Source organism: Myxocyprinus asiaticus, chromosome 10 (assembly GCF_019703515.2).
Source record: "Myxocyprinus asiaticus isolate MX2 ecotype Aquarium Trade chromosome 10, UBuf_Myxa_2, whole genome shotgun sequence".
Lineage (NCBI taxonomy): Eukaryota > Metazoa > Chordata > Actinopteri > Cypriniformes > Catostomidae > Myxocyprinus > Myxocyprinus asiaticus.
In genome coordinates this window covers 42648994-42667213 of record NC_059353.1, presented here as the reverse complement: position 1 = coordinate 42667213, position 18220 = coordinate 42648994, and the positions used below count along the sequence as shown (strand labels likewise).

General features: G+C 40.0%; 1 protein-coding gene across 2 annotated transcripts in view; it reads left to right on the top strand.

Annotated features, from left to right (window-relative positions):
* ccdc141 (coiled-coil domain containing 141) overlaps nt 1-18220 on the top strand; it is a 48288-nt gene that overhangs the window by 9389 nt on the left and 20679 nt on the right. The window contains exons 3-14 of one of the 2 annotated variants that reach the window (XM_051709106.1): nt 5244-5435; nt 6983-7091; nt 7692-7945; nt 9150-9269; nt 9816-10010; nt 11834-12006; nt 12165-12306; nt 13365-13484; nt 13661-13852; nt 13973-14152; nt 16824-17003; nt 18019-18144. In XM_051709106.1, the coding sequence (XP_051565066.1) occupies nt 5244-5435; nt 6983-7091; nt 7692-7945; nt 9150-9269; nt 9816-10010; nt 11834-12006; nt 12165-12306; nt 13365-13484; nt 13661-13852; nt 13973-14152; nt 16824-17003; nt 18019-18144 (1983 nt within the window). Of the gene's footprint in view, nt 1-5243; nt 5436-6982; nt 7092-7691; nt 7946-9149; nt 9270-9815; nt 10011-11833; nt 12007-12164; nt 12307-13364; nt 13485-13657; nt 13853-13972; nt 14153-16823; nt 17004-18018; nt 18145-18220 lie in introns of both variants that reach the window. The other variant, XM_051709105.1, reaches the window with a different exon arrangement.

The window sequence follows — 18220 nt, the reverse complement described above, 5'->3', positions numbered from 1 at the left end:
GAGCCGGTGTTGTTGCTGCAGGAGGACGCCCTTGATGACGAGCAGACAGGGTCCGGGGTCTTAAGCCGCACCGGGGCAGGATATGTTTAAGGCCTCCGTCTGCTTCTTCACCGCCGAGAACTGCTGGGCAAAGTCCTCGACGGCATCGCCAAACAGGCCAACCTGGGAAATGGGGGCATCAAGGAACTGTGCCTTGTCCGCCTCTCCCATCTCGACCAAGTTGAGCCAAAGGTGGTGCTCCTGGACCACCAGGGTGAACATCGCCTGCCCGAGAGACCGCGCCATGACCTTCATCACCCGGAGAGCGAGGTCGGTCGGCGAGCGCAGTTCCTGCATCAATCCCTGGTCAGAACTATCCTAGTGCAGTTCTTTTAGCACCTTGGCTTGGTGTACTTGCAGGAGAGCCATAGCTTGCAGGGTGGAGGTGGCTTGTCCAGCGGCACCACAGGCCACAGTCGTCAGGGACGACGTAAACCTGTAGGCCCTGGACGGGAGCTTCGGGAGCCCACGCTAGGTGGCGGCACTCTGCGGACACAAGTGCACCGTGAATGCCTTATCCACATGGGGGATCACCGAATACCCACTGGCCGCTCCACCATCCAGGGTAGTGAGAGCGGGGGAGCTGAAAGACCGGGACTGGGCAGTAAAAGGTGCCTCCCACGATCTTGTCAGCTCCTCATGCACTTCCGGGAAGAAAGGAACGGGGCGGGGCATGGCCGTGGGCGGTGCCCCGAGCCCAGGAACCGATCGTTGAGCTGCGAGGGTTCCACTCTAGCCCGACACTCGCAGCCACCTGGGAAAGTATGTCCGTCATTTCCAGTCGGTGTGAGACAGGGCGACCATTCCCGAAGGAGGAAGCCCAGCCGAAGCCTCTGCATCAGACTGGACGAGCCCGCTCTCCGATGCTGCGCTTGATAACTCATCATCTTCTGGAGCTCCAAAAGAGAAGTCGAACTCGCGCTGAGACGAGCCGGCGGTCTCGTGCAAGAGCCCGATCGGGGAAAGCGAGCGTGCTGGGGAATGGGAGGTCCGTGGGGGGATACCCGGCGGAGGTGGTCCCATGGATGTCCCCAAATCGCCCCAGTGCTAACTGACGCAGCCTCAAACCCGTAGGTAGAAGGACCGGTGCGGGGAGCCGCTGGGGTGGCTTGCTTTCGTCGCAACATTGCCATGGTCATGTTCTCGCAATGAGGACATGACTCATCCACGAACGATGTCTCCGCATGGGCAGTGTCCAGACATGTAAGACAGCGAGGCCGTCAGAAGCGAAGAGATAACGACCGCAACCAGGAATAACACACAAACGGAAAGGCGTTCTGTGTGTGCCGCTCTTTTTGTGAATGAAAATATACTCTTTTAGAATATACTCTCTTATTTTCGCTCTGCCGAAGTGCCCAGGGGCGTTCTCTGCACTCCACAGGTGCAGAGGGGGAGAAGCCGCTGAAATGCGCTGTAAATCAAGCAGATTTGAGGTGCGTCTTTGGAGGGAATTGAATTCAGTGCACTGAATACAACCGCTCGGCTCCGAAGAGAAAATCTGAATAAGTGGTTGCATACCAACTCCTTTTATACCCGTATGTCCGGGAGAGTGGCATGCAAATTCCACTCGCCAATTCTCATTGGCCTTTTTAAAAAAAAGCAGAGGTGTTTGGGGCTCCCAAGAGTGACCCCTAGTGTCACTAACTCAACACAACATCGAGTGAGTGACAGATAGGGAACAAACTCCAACCAATAGGAGGCATAAGCACAAAGAACATGCAGATTCATCCACAACACTGTCCCGAAGGAATGTTACTACACAAAAAAAACTCCAGCCGCTAGGCGGAACCAGCACAAAAAGAAATAAAAAAGGCGCTAAGTTTACTCGGACGGTCAAGTGAATGTTCAGTGAGTCGGTCCACTTGGCTGCAATGTGAGTACCACAAAATAACTTATTCAGTCCATTGACTTTATGAAGGACATCGCTTGCTGGGGACATGTAAATATTTTACAGCCATCCTTAGCATCTATTCTCAATTTGGCCAGGAACATCAGTGCAAAAGCGAACTTCCATTGATGTAAGAGTTTCTTGCATTCCTTGAATCGATCACATTTCTCTCTTGTCAAATTCACCAAGTCTGGGAACAAGAAAATGCTGTGGTTCTTCCAAGAAAGCCTTCCTTTACTCCTCGCCTTGCATAACACGAGATCTTTATCAGATGATCTCTGAAATTTGGCCAGGATCGGGGCCTGTCTCCCTCAGCGGATCACCGAGCCGGAACCCTGTGAGCTCAGTTGATTTCCAGCTTATGGCCTGTTATGTCAAGCAGTCTCGGAAAGAGCCCATCCAGGAATTTCACCATATTCTGGCTTTCTTTGGCCTCAGGACTTCCAGCAATATGGATGTATTCCATAACCTCCAACTTCTCCCAGACGTGCTCCAAATCCACCTTGGTCACTAGCAGATTAGCAGCTAATTCCCCCTCCGATGACTCCATATAATCTATCTGTTCCTCAACATCCCCCACTCTTGTAACCACCTCAGTGAATATCGTCTCCATGGCAGTGATCAATCGATGTATTACAGCAAGATCCTCCAAGTCAGCAATGACCTTTGTCAGCATTGCCGACATGTTCAACAATTCTTGCCAAGTTTCCATCACTTCTCCAGCCAAATCGGCTCCTGGGCTTGCGGCCTGCTCGGGGGCATCAGCTTGAGCACATAAGTGTCTTTTAATGTCTCCAGAGCCCGAGGATTTTGAATTCTTTGACATATTGTCTTCCTAGAACAGTTAAGGATCAGGGTCTATCGAATCTCCCCGGTTTATGACATAAAAAAGAAATAACATAACATATGACATAACAAAGTGCACAGAGCTCGCCATTCACACATCCAAACCTCACATGGCGTCACGTCATTTTATTCTTAAGAATGTTTCATCAATCCAGCCCCAGGACCCCAATATCAAATGGGGGTTTTGCAATAATGACTTGCTTACAGTATGTTATCCTACTTTTTACATTGCTACAAAATACTACACTATGGTCCTAATAAAGTTCCCGACATGGTCTTCTGCTATTGTAGCCAAAACGCCTATAAGGTTCGATGTGTTGTGCATTCTGAGATGCTGTTGTGCTTACTACATTTGTACAGAGTGTTTATATGAGTTACTGTAGCCTTTCTGTCATCTCGAACCAGTCTGGCCATTCTCCGTTGACCTCTCTCATCAACAAGACATTCCCGTCTATAGTACTGCTGCTCATTGGATGGTTTTTGTGTTTTGGCATCATTCTGAGTAAACTCTAGAGACTGTTGTGCATAAAAATCCCAGGAGATCAGCAGTTACAGAAATACTCAAACCATCCAGTCAGGCACCAACAATCATGCCACAGTCGAAATCACTGAGATTAAATTGTTTGCACATTCTGACAGTTGATGTGAACATTAACTGAATCTTCTGACCTGTATCTGCATGACTTTATGCATTGCACTGCTGCCACATGATTGGCTGATTAGATAATGGCATGAATAAGTATGTGTACATGTGTTCCTAATAAAGTGCTCATTGGGTGTATATGGATATATAAACATGAAATTACATTAATTATTTTACTTGTAGATTATTTAAGGTTTATGCTAAGACAAATGGTCCATTACAACATAGAAACGACAGGACAAACACGCTGCAATAATATTACAATGTTCACTTTTATTATACTACTCTCTAGAATGCTTGATTTTGATGGTCAATCATGCCATGCAACAGTCTGATATTTCTGAATAATGACCACACATCCAGGGATGTTATGATATTACAACATTCATCTGGATATTGCGAGTCATCTTTCTCGTATCACTCTGTGAACTATAAAAGAGAGCTTATTAAAAAAATTCAACTCAAATCAATATTTCATGTCAGTTTATTTATTTGTGAAGTAGTCTTTTAATAAGCAGGATAATGAGCAGTCAGGTGGTAATTTTCAATATAAAACATCATTCTTCTCACATAACATAATTTCAGCTCAAATCATTATCTCATGTCCATTTAATTATTTATTGGGTAAATAGCCCTGTAATAAGCAGTATAATCAATAGTCAACTGTACATTATCCCCCACCTATATTATTATTAATCTGCAATCCAAGTTACTTTTTCAATGGACTAGTTAGCTAACATATTTAGATACAATCTAACATGTCTTCCTCTTTTTTTATATAACGTTGCTCTCATCCAGCTCTTTGTGTCTCTTATGGTTTTTTCCAAGCTTGATGTTCAAATAATTCATGTTTTTGTTTTCTTGTTTTAATAGGGGACCTCTGAGCTTCTAACAGTATATCAAAGGTTTTATGCTCACCATATATATTGAATTAATATATTAAATAAATGTATATTATAAATATAATAAAGTAAAATTATATGTATAGTTTTATATCTTTTAGTGCACTAGCTTAAGTTTAGTGTTCCTGTCCCAGAACAATGGGGAGATGATTTATGATATTGCCATGGTTGTTTTTTTGTTGACGTTAATGCAGGCCTCATTATAGCTCCTGAACTTTCATGCCTATTTAAGACCCACCACTCAGTCAGACTTCAAAGTCCTTCTGAGTTTTCAACTGAGCTTTTGAAATGTGATTGTTATTAATCTACTTTGCTTGATTAAATTATTTCATTCACATTGAATACTATCAAAACTGAATTATAAAAAGATTTGCAAGTGAAGAATCAAGGATGTAATGGTCTTTAAATGAAATTCAAAACAGTTGTTAAACAGTCTATGTAAGTTTCATAAGACATTATGTGCACTTTAATAATGCCAGATCCAAATAGCTGGCCTTACATTTGAAAGAGACTATTACATGCTATAGAAGCATTTTTGTGCTATATTTGAATGTGAAATGGCTTGTCAGACAGTTTCAAACTGTGTTTTGGTGAACATCAAAGCCGCTAACTGCCCACTGAGTAACTATAGTTCAAGGACTGAGAGTTAATTCTTTAATCAAAACAAACAAGAAAAAAACTTTTTACCACAGCATAAATGGCACTGCACATGTTACAGAATGCTTCATCATTTAGCTATGTGCATGTGGAAACCAGATGTGTCTAGTCAGTATGGTAGCTCTAATTTATTCAAGACTTTATCTTGTTTATAGTAAAAAACAAAAACAAACAAAAAAAAAGGGTAAGAGCTGTTTACAAGTAATATGTTAGACCACTGTTATGTTTAATCATTGCATTTTAAAGAAAAATGTCTTTCATTTGTCAGAAAAATGAAGGAGGTGTGTGGGCTTTGCTGGAAGAGGCTGATAAAACAGCCGAGGAGAAGAAGGCAGAGGAGCAGGTATATGAGGCCATGGCTGTCTCTCTCAGCAAGGCTTGGAAGACTCTGGTGACCCACCTGGAGAAGAGAAAATCTCTCCTGATTTTGGCTTGCCATTTCTTTGAGTGTGCTCTGGAGGTAATAGAGAAAGACAAGAGAGACAGTAATGCAGCCTGTAGTCTTCTAAACATGTATTTTAGTTATTACACCAGGGGTAATTTGTAAAAATGTACCAGGATCTTAAAACTGTAGAGAGTGTAAGAGGACTGCTCTGACAGTGCTAGCTTGCTGTGAAGGGTTCTCAAGAAACTTGAAGCTTGTGTACATAATTGTGACTGTAGTGAAATTGTATAATGTTGAAAATCTCAGGAAGTTTTCCAAAATACACCCAAAACAAAACATATTTTTATAACAAGTGGCTTCCTAAAAACACTTTCAAGGAGGAAAAAGAAAGTGTATCATCAAAATAAAAGCCTGGGTGTCTGAAGGTTTTTTAACATGCTCTGAGAGCTTTTGCACTGTGCTTTACAAAATAATGTTTTTGTTTAGAAATACAGTGGATGTTCTGTGTAATTCCAGCGTTAAAGTCGGAAAAGGCTGTGCTATTTGATACTGATTGAGCATACAATGTTGTTTATGTGTTCCGTATTTGTTAACCTGAACAACAGTTTCCACTAAAAAGTTTGTATAGTGCGATCTGTGGGGCGAATTTGTCGCTTTGACATCTGCATTGGTAATTCATGGTTCAGTTAGAAATTATAGACTAAAGGAGATGACTCATCACCAAGGATATCTCCGCTGTTTTGACTAAAAATTCAAATATATAGAAAGCAATGGATGTGCAAATTGATCATGTGCATATAACAGCCATATTCATCCAGTGAAGGTTGCAGCTATTATTTGTGTAGCATGTAGTTAAAGCATTGTCATTCACCAGCAGTTGGTTATGTAGAGTACACACTGTGTTTCCGAGCAGATGTTGAAAGAATGAAATGAGTTTAAACAGATGAACATAAAGGGGTATATTAGCTCTTTAATGGGCAGGCACATATACAGTACACTGCTGTTCAAAAGTTTGGGGTCACTAGTCTGAAATGTTTCTCATGATCTTAAAAACCTTTTGATCTGAAGCCATATTCTTAAATGTTTCAAATGAGTTTTGTAGGCACAAATATAATTGTGCCAACATATTAATTGATTTCATTACAAAACTAAAATTGTATTTAAAAAAAAAAAAAAAGTTTTTTGACTTTGACCGAATAATAAAGAAAAGCAACCAATAAGTGCCCAACATAGATGGAAACTCCTTCAATACTGTTTAAAAAGCATCCCAGGGTGATACCTCAAGAAGTTGGTTGAGAAAATGCCAAGAGTACATTTCTGCAAATTCTAGGCAAATCTACTTTGAAGATGCTAAAATATAACACAGTTATGATTTATTTTGGATTTTTATATAATTCCCAGTTCCATTTCTGTTATTACACAGTTTAGAAGACTTTACTATTATTCTAAAATGTGAATAATAATAATAATAATAATAATAATTAAAATAAAGAATAAGTAAGTGACCCTAAACTTTTGACCGGTAGTGTACATACCTCAAATAACCCAATTGCATGCTTTTCTGGCAAGAGTACATCACTCTTGTGAGTCACTGAGTTGTCCACAAACTTTTTCAATTACAGTTTGCCATCAATATAGATGAAGCTGAGGACTTTCAGAGTGTTGGCCAGGAGCTGACCTCTGCAAACTGCATGAATGAACTGCTTCAGAGACACAGCACTATTAGAAGAGGTAAGATTTTTTTCCCTTATCCATCCATCCATCCATCCAAAGCTCTTAAGACCATTTTAAAATGACAAGGCTTTGACAAGCAACATCAACATTTGTTTTGACAAACCTCCTTTTTCTAGTTTTTTGTGCTTTAATATCAGAAAAACTAGCTATAGTCAGAGCCAGCAAATTATTCTGTCATTTATTCATATGGAAGATCTGGTCAAATTGAAATATCTATCAGATGTGAGCTTCAGTTGGGGCTGACAGTAGTAGACAGGTAAAAAACAAAAACAAAACAAATAAATAAAAATAAGATTGTGTTATGGCATAGTGTGCTAGAGGCCATGCAGACATAGCTGATTTAGAGCCTTTGGGAAGCCTACATCATCAGTTCCATGTAGGTGAGGAATGTAGGGTAAATTAAATGGAGCTTCAAAAAGGGTGTCTAGTCTACTTTTATAATTGCACCACGGAAAGTCCACCTGACATCATAAAGTTTTGGTCTCCTCCCCACAGTCTTTCAAGATGTGTGAATCGACCCTTTTGTTATCATTTATAAACACTGTATACACACCACAGACACCAAAAATTCTGTTCACAAATATAATCTTTCCACAGGGATGTTGGAGAAGTCAATGCTGGTGTTGAATAAAAGTCGTGAGTTTCTGGAGTTTTTAAAAGACTTCCAGTCTGAGCAGGCCCTGCAGTATGGCAGAGCTCCTCATGGGGCCTGGAGCAGCTGTGGAAAGGTTGAGGGTTTAATGGAGATTCTGCAGGACAGACGCAGGCAAGTGGACCTCTGCATGAGACGACAACAGCATGAGCTGGAAATGATCCACCACATTTGCCAATGGGTACAACAGGAACAGGAAGTAAGTCACTTTGGCAGTGAAAAATTCTTTAAATTTTTATAGAGAGAGAGAGAGAGAGAGAGAGAGAGAAAGAGAGAATCATCATAAATCGATGTCTTGAGTCACAAGATTAATTAATGGTACAAAACAGAACACTGGGCTCTCTATTGAGATCTGTGGTTGAAGCATACAATGCATCATCCGATCACTGCCAACAATGTTCAAATAAAATTTTACATGAAAAATCTGAATCTATGTACTGATTGTCCCATGTCTGCCAAACATTTTGAGTGGTCCTAACATCTGCAGCCTTAAACTTTTAATAGGAAGTCTGGATTGAATGCACTTAGCTGCATAAAGAGCTTTAGGATGCTCCCTCGCTCCTTATTTAGTGGATGACTTAACCTCCAGTGTGCTGTCTCTCTGCATTGGTCTCAGAACAGTTTGAAATGCACCTTATTTTCATCCTAACTCCTTATAAAGCCTCTGAAAGCAACATTTTCCAGCTTTTGGATGCATCCATTGATTTTCAATGTGATAATGCACAGTAAATATAGGATCTAAAAAATAAATAAATAAAAGGGCATATAGTCCACCGACGTGGTCATTGTGTTTAACAGCATGCTGTTTCGTGATAAATTGCTCAGATTATATCAAATGAAACTAGAGATTCTAAACATTTGACTCAAACAGGTTTCAGTGTAAAACCTTAATGAGGTTTCTTACCAGATGTATTTTGTTTTGTTGCCGTTTCTCCCAAAGACAAACTTCGCTCTGATCGAAGCCATGTTGTTTGGTCACATGACGCCGTACGTCGAAATTTAACACTTTACTGACAGCCCAGAGTCTCCTGAACTGAGATCAGTCGGTTTAAATTAAATTAAATTATGCGTTGCGTATAGCAAAGCCAAAATACAACTTTCATACATGTGGACAAGGGGTCACACAATGTTAAAGCAAAAGAGGGACCTAATGCAAAAAAAACCTGAAATTCAAATAATATTCAGTTCAACTTTTCAATCAAATTGTAATGAATGAATGAATGAATGTTACATTTTATATAACGCTTTTCTGACACTACTCTCAAAGCACTTTACACAGTGAACAGGGGACTCTCCTCAACCACCACCATTAATTTTAATGAAAAAAGTTTTACATTAGAAAAAATTCAAAATAAGAGCATTTTCACTTTTTTATCTTACAATATATATGTGCTCTTAAACAGGTAACAGGATGGTTTAAGGAAAAGACTACTTTGTTCTTGGAAAACAATCAGCTGGGTTCATCACTGTCTGAAAATGAAGATTTACTGAAAGAATTTAAAGAGTTTGAATTGAAAGCCAAGGTAAGAGATTGATAGACTTTTATAAACTTTTGGCTGCCAACACAAAAGGGATTTAGATGATCACAATTAAAATAGGCCCATCAGGCCCACGGCTGTTTTAATTGTTCCCTTTCATCCGGCTGTTCTAGCCCCCCTTTCACCCCGGGCCCCAGGGCGGCTGCCCACCCTTCACTGCCTGTAGTTATGCCACTGATTTATTATTTTTTTTCTAATGTCCCCAGTATATAACTTTCCACCCTGTAAGTCTTATGTAATATCCCTTTAACTAACAAAAGCCAGTTCCTTAGTTACATCATCCTCCAGGAGGTAAGTGACATTTTGGTGGGAGAACCACAAAACAAAATTCAATGGTTTAGTAATGGATTTTATGATTGGTTTGTCTCACTCATTCCATTATTTGATAAATTACAGTAATCAGTATGATGATATCAAAATTCAACAAAAATTCAGTTTGACATGCTCATGTAAGCTTAACTTTAGATCCTTATTTACATCCTGTTATGTATAATTGGAACATTCTGAATTGTGTGTCTTATTTTCTTTCAGGACTGGGATGTGCTGGTGGAGAGGTTACTACAGCAGGCTTCTGAGCTGCTGTCCTCAAATGACTGCCCAGAGCTTCAGCACTTGTCTGATAAGAGTGAAAAACTCAAAGCCACGCATGAGCAGTTCTGGAGTTTGATGATGAATCGGCTGGCTCATCTGCTGGAGAGCAATGCCTTTTACAGCAGTGCCAATAAAGTAAGTAATGCAGTAGCTCTTCACTTGCTATGAATAAGATGATAGCTGTGAATAACTGCAATGCTTGAAACCTCAAAGTAGTTCTCTCCTGGTAAACACTTCAGAGGCTGTATTTCTTCGGACTGCACTATTGGTAACTGTGTGTTTTTTTCTTCTTTTTTTTTCTTTTTGTGTGTGTGTGTGTGTGTGTGTGTGTGTGTGTGTGTGTGTGTGTGTGTGTGTGTGTGGAGGCACTACCCCCTAGTGGATGAGTGTGGTGCTTATGAGAATGGGGATTTATAGCAAGACAATTTAACAAGTGATTCATGGTGTGTCTTGTATAAAAGTTGTTATATTACAGTAAAGTTAAATATACATAAAAGGTACAAAAAGTACAACTTGGCATGTGACATGGCCAATGCTGATTACTACTGTAGAGACCATGGTTGCGATGGTTGATATAATGCTGATGTATAATACAATTTAATGGCAGTAAATGAGACATAAATAAAATTGCTAAAATGAAATTAACCTTCATTCTAAATAATAGTTGCTCACAAAAATTCACGAAAAAAAGAAAGAAAAAGATGGTTTATTATCTATCGACAAGGCTGTTGGTAGATTTTGGAAATTGCATTAGGATGATGTAACTCTTCTGTTAATCAGCCAAGCAGGCAATGTTTTCATCAAATGATAATAATCACAAAATGGCCGCTGATTTAGGCTGGGCGATTGTTTTGGTCAACATTGGTCACTTGTTGACTCCACTATCTTGTCCAACTCATCCATAAAAAATGTATAAATAAATATGAACCAAAAATGTACAGTTTGTAGTTTTGTAAAGGCATTCATACATAGGTACAATTTAAATTTGATTAACTAATTCTAAGCAGCCTTTAGATCCAAATGTTTGTAATACCATGAGAAATATGAATTCAATCAATTTGTTCAGATTGTGACTGATTTTGTGTGTGTGTATACATACACCCATCAGCCACACCATTAAAACCACCTGCCTAATATTGTGTCCCCCTCGTGCCGCCAAAACAGCGCCAACCCACATCCCAGAACAGCATATTGAGATGATATTCTTCTCACCACCATTGTACAGAGCGGCTATCTGAGTTAACGTAGACTTTGTCAATTCGAACCAGTCTAACCATTCTCTGTTGACCTCTCTCATTATCAAGGCGTTTCCGTCTGCAGAACTGTCGTACACCGGATGTTTTTTGTTTTTGACACCATTCGGAGTAAATTCTAGAGACTACCGTGTGTGAAAATCCCAGGAGATCAACAGTTACAGAAATACTCAAACCAGCCCATCTGACACCAACAATCATCCATGCGATTATCTAATCAGCCAATCGTATGGTAGCAATGCAGTGAATAAAATCATTCAGGAGCTTCAGTTAATGTTCACATCAACCATTAGAATGGGGAAAAAATTTGATCTCAGTGATTTGGAGCATGGCATTGTGTTTGAGTATTTCTGTAACTGCTGATCTCCTGGGATTTTCATGCACAACAGTCTCTAGACTTTATTCCGAATGGTGCCAAAAACAAAAAACATCCAGTGAGTGGCAGTTCTGTGGTCAAAAATGCCTTGTTGATGAGAGAGGTCAACAGAGAATGGCCAGACTGGTTAAAAGCTGACAAAGTCTACAGTAACTCAGATAACAGCTCTGTACAATTGTGGTGAGAAGAGTAGCATCTCAGAATGCTATTTTGGTGGCACAATATTAGGCAGGTGGTTTTAATGTTGTGGCTGATTGGTGTATATATATATATAATTTTTATTATTATTATTATTATTATTATTATTATTATTATTATTATTATTCCAGGCGTTTGAGGTGCTGGGCACCATAGAAATTGCTATTAAAGACCTGAAGACTCAAGCTCTGTCGTTACCTGAGCTGGGGAAGAAACATAAAGAAATTTCATGCAGTATAAAAGAGGCTTCCACTGAGGCTCTTCAGAGAGGTCAGCTGTTACTTCAGAAGCTCAAACCGCAAAGGTGAGAAGACAAAAAGCAGATGCTACAGTGTGCTAAAAAAATAGACCCTATCACAGCAGATTTTCTGATTCCAGTATGTCAATGGAGTGATAACAGGCTTGTGATGTCCTGTGCAGTACCAGGCATCCATGGAGCATGTGTGTGTATTTGTTTGTTAGTGCCCAAGTCGGAGGGCTGCAAAGGATGCTTGGATACATCAAAGAGAGGGTGGAGGTGCTGAGTCGTGAGTGCCACGCCCACAAAGTTCTCACAGGCAAAAGACAGCAACTGGTGACTGCATTTGAAGAACTGGTGGATAAGGTATAAAAAAAGTGGTATTCTCTGTACACACACAGAAATAAAATTTGAGGGTGATCTCAAGCAACCCACCAAGAAAACATACTTGTCATATTTAAAGTGTGTGTCATTTCTGCGCAACTAACATCACCAAATGGACCTGCATAAATAAACATTGTTTTCAAACTTCTTTCTGAATATGCCCCCTGTCTGCTGTTGGTCAAACCAACAAACGGTCTCACCCCAAAGTCACTTTATTGGTTTGGTCAATGTTGTTGTGTCAGGCTGGATGGGCCTCTCAAAGCAAACAGTGGAATTTTTATTATTTTCATGAAAATTAAGTACCCCCCAGCCCCCACCCACCCCATTTTCATTACCATCATGCAAAATAAAATCTCAAAATCAACAAAACTTGTTGTACTTCCTTTAATTATGCTGAATGAAATAAAAAGAAAATATTACGTTACTGTATTTTTTGGGGTGAAATGTATAGTGCCTTGATCCCGCTACGAAATAAATAAAAAAAATCTACTATCTCACTATGGACTATCTCACAATTGTGACTATTTCTTGCAATTGCTTATAATAATTGCGAAATTGTGAGATATAAAGTCTCAGTTGCGAGGGATAAAGTCACAATTGTGAGATAAAAAGTTGAAATATGTGAGATATCAATTTGAAATTGCGAGATCTAAATTTGAAATTGCGAGATATAAACTTGAAATTCCTAGATATAAAGTCACAATTGCAAGATATAAAGTTGTATTTTCAAGATATAAAGTCACAGTTGTGAGAAATAAAGTCACATATTTGTAAGAGAAGTCAAAATTACCTTTTTATTTTATTCATCTATCTTCAATAGGAAATGTGACCTGGACATTTGTGATGTCATGTACTGTACTGTACAAGCAACTAACACATTTTAACACATTCAACGACATTTTGCCCTAGATATTTAGATATAGATATTTTCTCATTTGCTTGAGCACCTTAGGTAAAGCCTTACTATTGTAACTCTCTTGTTGAAAAGCACAGATAATTTGTCATAATTATTTACCTTAAACTCCTCTGAATCTCTCCAGGTCTCTGCCTGGATTAAGAACAGCAACGGTGCCCTCTCTGCCAGCATAGAGCCTGGTTCAACTTTAACTGAGGCTGAGGACACTCTTAACAAACATGTTGAGCTCCTTTCACAGTCTCAGGTGATGCCATGATCATCCATACCAACACTCAGATTACAATATGATGTTATTTAGCCATTTATTACATCTAAAAATGTTTGTAAAAGTGGCTTAAAGTTCAAGAACATTCAAGACACAAGTATGTTTGTCTTCTCATCTCAAATTTTCTTTCTCTGGATGGTGTGTTTGTCCAGCAGGATGTTATGAGAGAATCCGAGGCTATAGCTGGTTTTATAAAGGAGCTGCGGGGGCTGGAATCCTCAGAGACAGTCGATTTGTCTAACAAAGCCTCACTTCTGGCAGAAGAGATGAAAACATTGGTCAGGGACATTTCAACACATGTGGAGATCCTCAGACCCTATGTGGACTTCTTACGCTCTGCTGATGAGGTGTGGTTATTACTCTGTTTATACCTTTAAAGTATTTTTTCTAGTTTAAAAAAGAGCAATATTCCATTCTTTATGCGAGCTTACCATTGCTCCACTGAAGATATTTGTGTGCTGGCACAGGTTAAAGAGCAGATAAGAACATTGCAGGAATGCTACAAGAACAGGACAGAAGAAGAGGAGGAGAATGAAGGAACATGTGCAACCATAAAGGAAATGTTGGATGCTAAGTGGCAGTCTCTTCTGCAGAGTTTTTTCACCATGCAGGACCTAGGCAACAATTTCATCAACTCCTCTAACATGGTAGGAAACTTTGCAGGGCATTATATTGCAAGCTCCACAACCGATGATCTTTGCAAACCTGTGTACAAATCTTGGGGTTGACCCAGGGGCGTCGGACCGTGGGTAATGATGGACCTGAGTAACAGGGGCCCTCACTGGAGAGGGACCCACAGAAAGGCTTCATTGATATTCCATCATATTATCATTTTACAGTGCATCCGGAAAGCATTCACAGCGCTTCACTTTTTCCACATTTTGTTATGTTACAGCCTTATTCCAAAATGGATTAAATTAATTTTTTTCCTCAAAATTCTACAAACAATACCCCATAATGACAATTTGAAAGAAGTTTGTTTGAAATCTTTGCAAATTTATTAAACATAAAAAACGAAAAAAATCACATGTACATAAGTATTCACAGCCTTTGCCATGACACTCAAAATTGAGCTCAGGTGCATTCTGTTTCCACTGATCATCCTTGAGATGTTTCTACGACTTGATTGGAGTCCACCTGTGGTAAATTCAGTTGATTGGACATGATTTGGAAAGGCACACACCTGTCTATATAAGGTCCCACAGTTAACAGTGCATGTCAGAGCACAAACCAAACCATGAAGTCCAAGGAATTGTCTGTAGACCTCCGAGACAGGATTGTATCGAGGCACAGATCTGGGGAAGGGTACAGAAAAAATTCTGCAGCATTGAAGGTCCCAATGAGCACAGTGGCCTCCATCATCCGTAAATGGAAGAAGTTTGGAACCACCAGGACTCTTCCTAGAGCTGGCCGCCTGGCCAAACTGAGTGATCGGGGGAGAAGGGCCTTAGTCAGGGAGGTGACCAAGAACCCGATGGTCAATCTGACAGAGCTCCAGCATTTCTCTGTGGAGAGAGGAGAACCTTCCAGAAGAACAATCATCTCTGCAGCACTCCACCAATCAGGCCTGTATGGTAGAGTGGCCAGACAGAAGCCACTCCTCAGTAAAAGGCACATGACAGCCCGCCTGGAGTTTGCCAAAAGGCACCTGAAGGACTCTCAGACCATGAGAAACAAAGATTGAACTCTTTGGCCTGAATGGCAAGCGTCATATCTGGAGGAATCCAGACACCACTCATCACCTGGCCAATACCATCCCTACAGTGAAGCATGGTGGTGGCAGCATCATGCTGTGGGGATGTTTTTCAGCGGCAGGAACTGGCAGACTAGTCAGGATCGAGGGAAAGATGAATGCAGCAATGTACAGAGACATCCTTGATGAAAACCTGACCAGAGCGCTCTGGACCTCAGACTGGGGCGAAGGTTCATCTTCCAACAGGACAACGACCCTAAGCACACAGCCATGATAACAAAGGAGCGGCTCCGGGACAACTCTGTGAATGTCCTTGAGTGGCCCAGCCAGAGCCCAGAATTGAACCCGATTGAACATCTCTTGAGAGATCTGAAAATGGCTGTGCACCGACGCTCCCCATCCAACCTGATGGAGCTTGAGAGGTCCTGCAAAGAAGAATGGGAGAAACTGCCCAAACATAGTTGTGCCAAGCTTGTAGCATCATACTCAAAAAGACTTGAGGCTGTAATTGGTGCCAAAGGTGCTTCAACAACGTATTGAGCAAAGGCTGTGAATACTTATGTACATGTGATTTTTTTGTTTTCGTTTTTTATTTTTAATAAATTTGCAAAGATTTCAAACAAACTTCTTTCACATTGTCATTATGGGGTATTGTTTGTAGAATTTTGAGGAAAATAATGAATTTAATCCATTTTGTAATAAGGCTGTAACATAACAAAATGTGGAAAAAGTGAAGCGCTGTGAATACTTTCCGGATGCACTGTGTATATATATACTGTACATATTAATAATATGCTATTGGTTGGAATAAACATCGTAAGACTCTGGTTTCCACCTGTAAAAATAGGGAGTTCCCTAATAATCTCCTTATCTCCTCCCATGTTAGTCCAAAATTAACACTTGGCATGCGCCAAATGCGAGAAAAAAATTGCTTTTGGTGAGAAAATAAAACGGAACATTGTTAGCAACTGCATCATTACATGCTCTTCATTAAACAGTGAACAACAATCAGATGCTTGCTTAATAAAGTGACGTTCACAATTCAAATCAAACTGTCAACATCTGCCGCTACTCACGCATCTACTGTATAAACATATTTTACTTCAGTGCAGAATTTACCATCAGATGTTTATCTATGATGCCTAAATGTTATTTTTCTCCAGAACACCATGAAATACATGTGAAATTTTCCTCACATTAATCCACCAAAAGAATATGTGTGGAACAAAAAACACATATACACCCTTTGTTGCATTCGGATGCCATTGTCTATTTAAAGAGACAGTATCACAGTATCGTGTTCTGAGTAGCAATGTAAATCATTGTAATTAGAACAATTTATGCATGTAAACTATAAACATGCAACACAATAAATGCAGTTTCAGTAAATTCATACTGAATTTTACAAATTTTCAAAAGCTAAAATGCAACCAATATGATGAAAAACTAACAAAAATAATTTGTTTATACTGGATATTAAACCCACCACAAACCAAATTGGTCAGGGGGGCCAAAATTTGGTGCTACGCCCCTGGATTGACCAACTGTATAATAACATACGTAAACTGAGGTTTTTAAATACTTTTTAACCCTAAGTTTGCTTTGTTGATTGATGCTGATCGCAGGTCAGTGGCAACCTGAAACTGAATATTAAAGTGGCAGGAAATGTTGTGGAAAAACATATGGAGACCCTGACCAAGACAAAATCTGAACTATCTGATCTGTGGACATCTTGGCAACTTCATTATAGTGAGATCAAATCTGTAAAGAAGCAGTGGAAAAAAATTAAGGATCAACTCAAAAAGGTAACTTCTGAGACACTCAGTACAAACACTGAAGTCAATGTGTGACCCTGTTTACTTTATTGATGCAAGTTCCTGGTCTTACTGTGCACAATTCATACATGCAAGTTATTCCAAAAAAAAACAAAAAAAAAGTATGTTTTTGTAATGTTTTATCAAAATGTTATAATTTGCTCTACCTCTGAAAGAACTTTTTGGCTGATGTTACAAATCCCTCTTACTTTTAAACCCTTCCCCTCTAACCACCTGGCTCCATTCTGTAATGTAACACCATTTTTTACAATCCAGTCTATTTGTAATGAATAAAATCAAGTCCCACCCTACATTTTTATTTCTTTTTTTTTTTGTTTTGTTTCATTGAATGTCCTGTTTCACTCAGAAATACAACAAAATACAGAAGTAAAATGGGTTGCGAACAGCATTTCATGGGATGTGATACAAGACAAAATGTTGCTCCATGTTGTTGTTATTAATTATTAGACCATTTAAAGAGACTTATTTCTTCCAACAAAAAAGTTACTAAGAGACAACCTTTGTATTTGTTTTTTTATCCCCTTTTCTCCCCAATTTGGAATGCCCAATTTCCACTACTTAGTAGGTCCTCATGGTGGCGCAGTTACTCACATCAATTCAGGTGGCGGAGGACAAGTCTCAGTTGCCTCCGCTTCTGAGACAGTCAATCCGCGCATCTTATCACATGGCTTATTGTGCATGACACCGCGGAGACTCCCAGCATGTGGAGGCTCATGCTACTCTCCGCAATCCACGCACAACATACCACGAGCGAGAACCACTAATCACAACCACGAGGAGGTAACTCCATGTGACTCTACCCTCCCTAGCAACCGGGCCAATTTGGTTGCTTAGGAGACATGGCTGGAGTCACTCAGCACACCCTGGATTCAAACTCATGACTCCAGGGGTGGTAGTCAGCGTCAATACTCGCTGAGCTACCCAGGCTCCAAGAGACAACCTTTGTGAAACCTGATGCCCTCTGTTTTTTGTTACTTGCTTGCAGGTTCTTCGTGACTTAAGAGCAATGGAGGAGATCTTTGCTCCAGCATCAAAAGTTGATTTGGGTGGAGATCCCCAGTCTGTGTCAAAGCTACAGGAGAACTTTTACTCTGCAAAGCCACAGTTCCTAGTAAGATAAACCTTTTTGATCTGTTTATGATCTGATCTGATCTGATTGAGCAACTTCACAACTAACCTTAATTTAA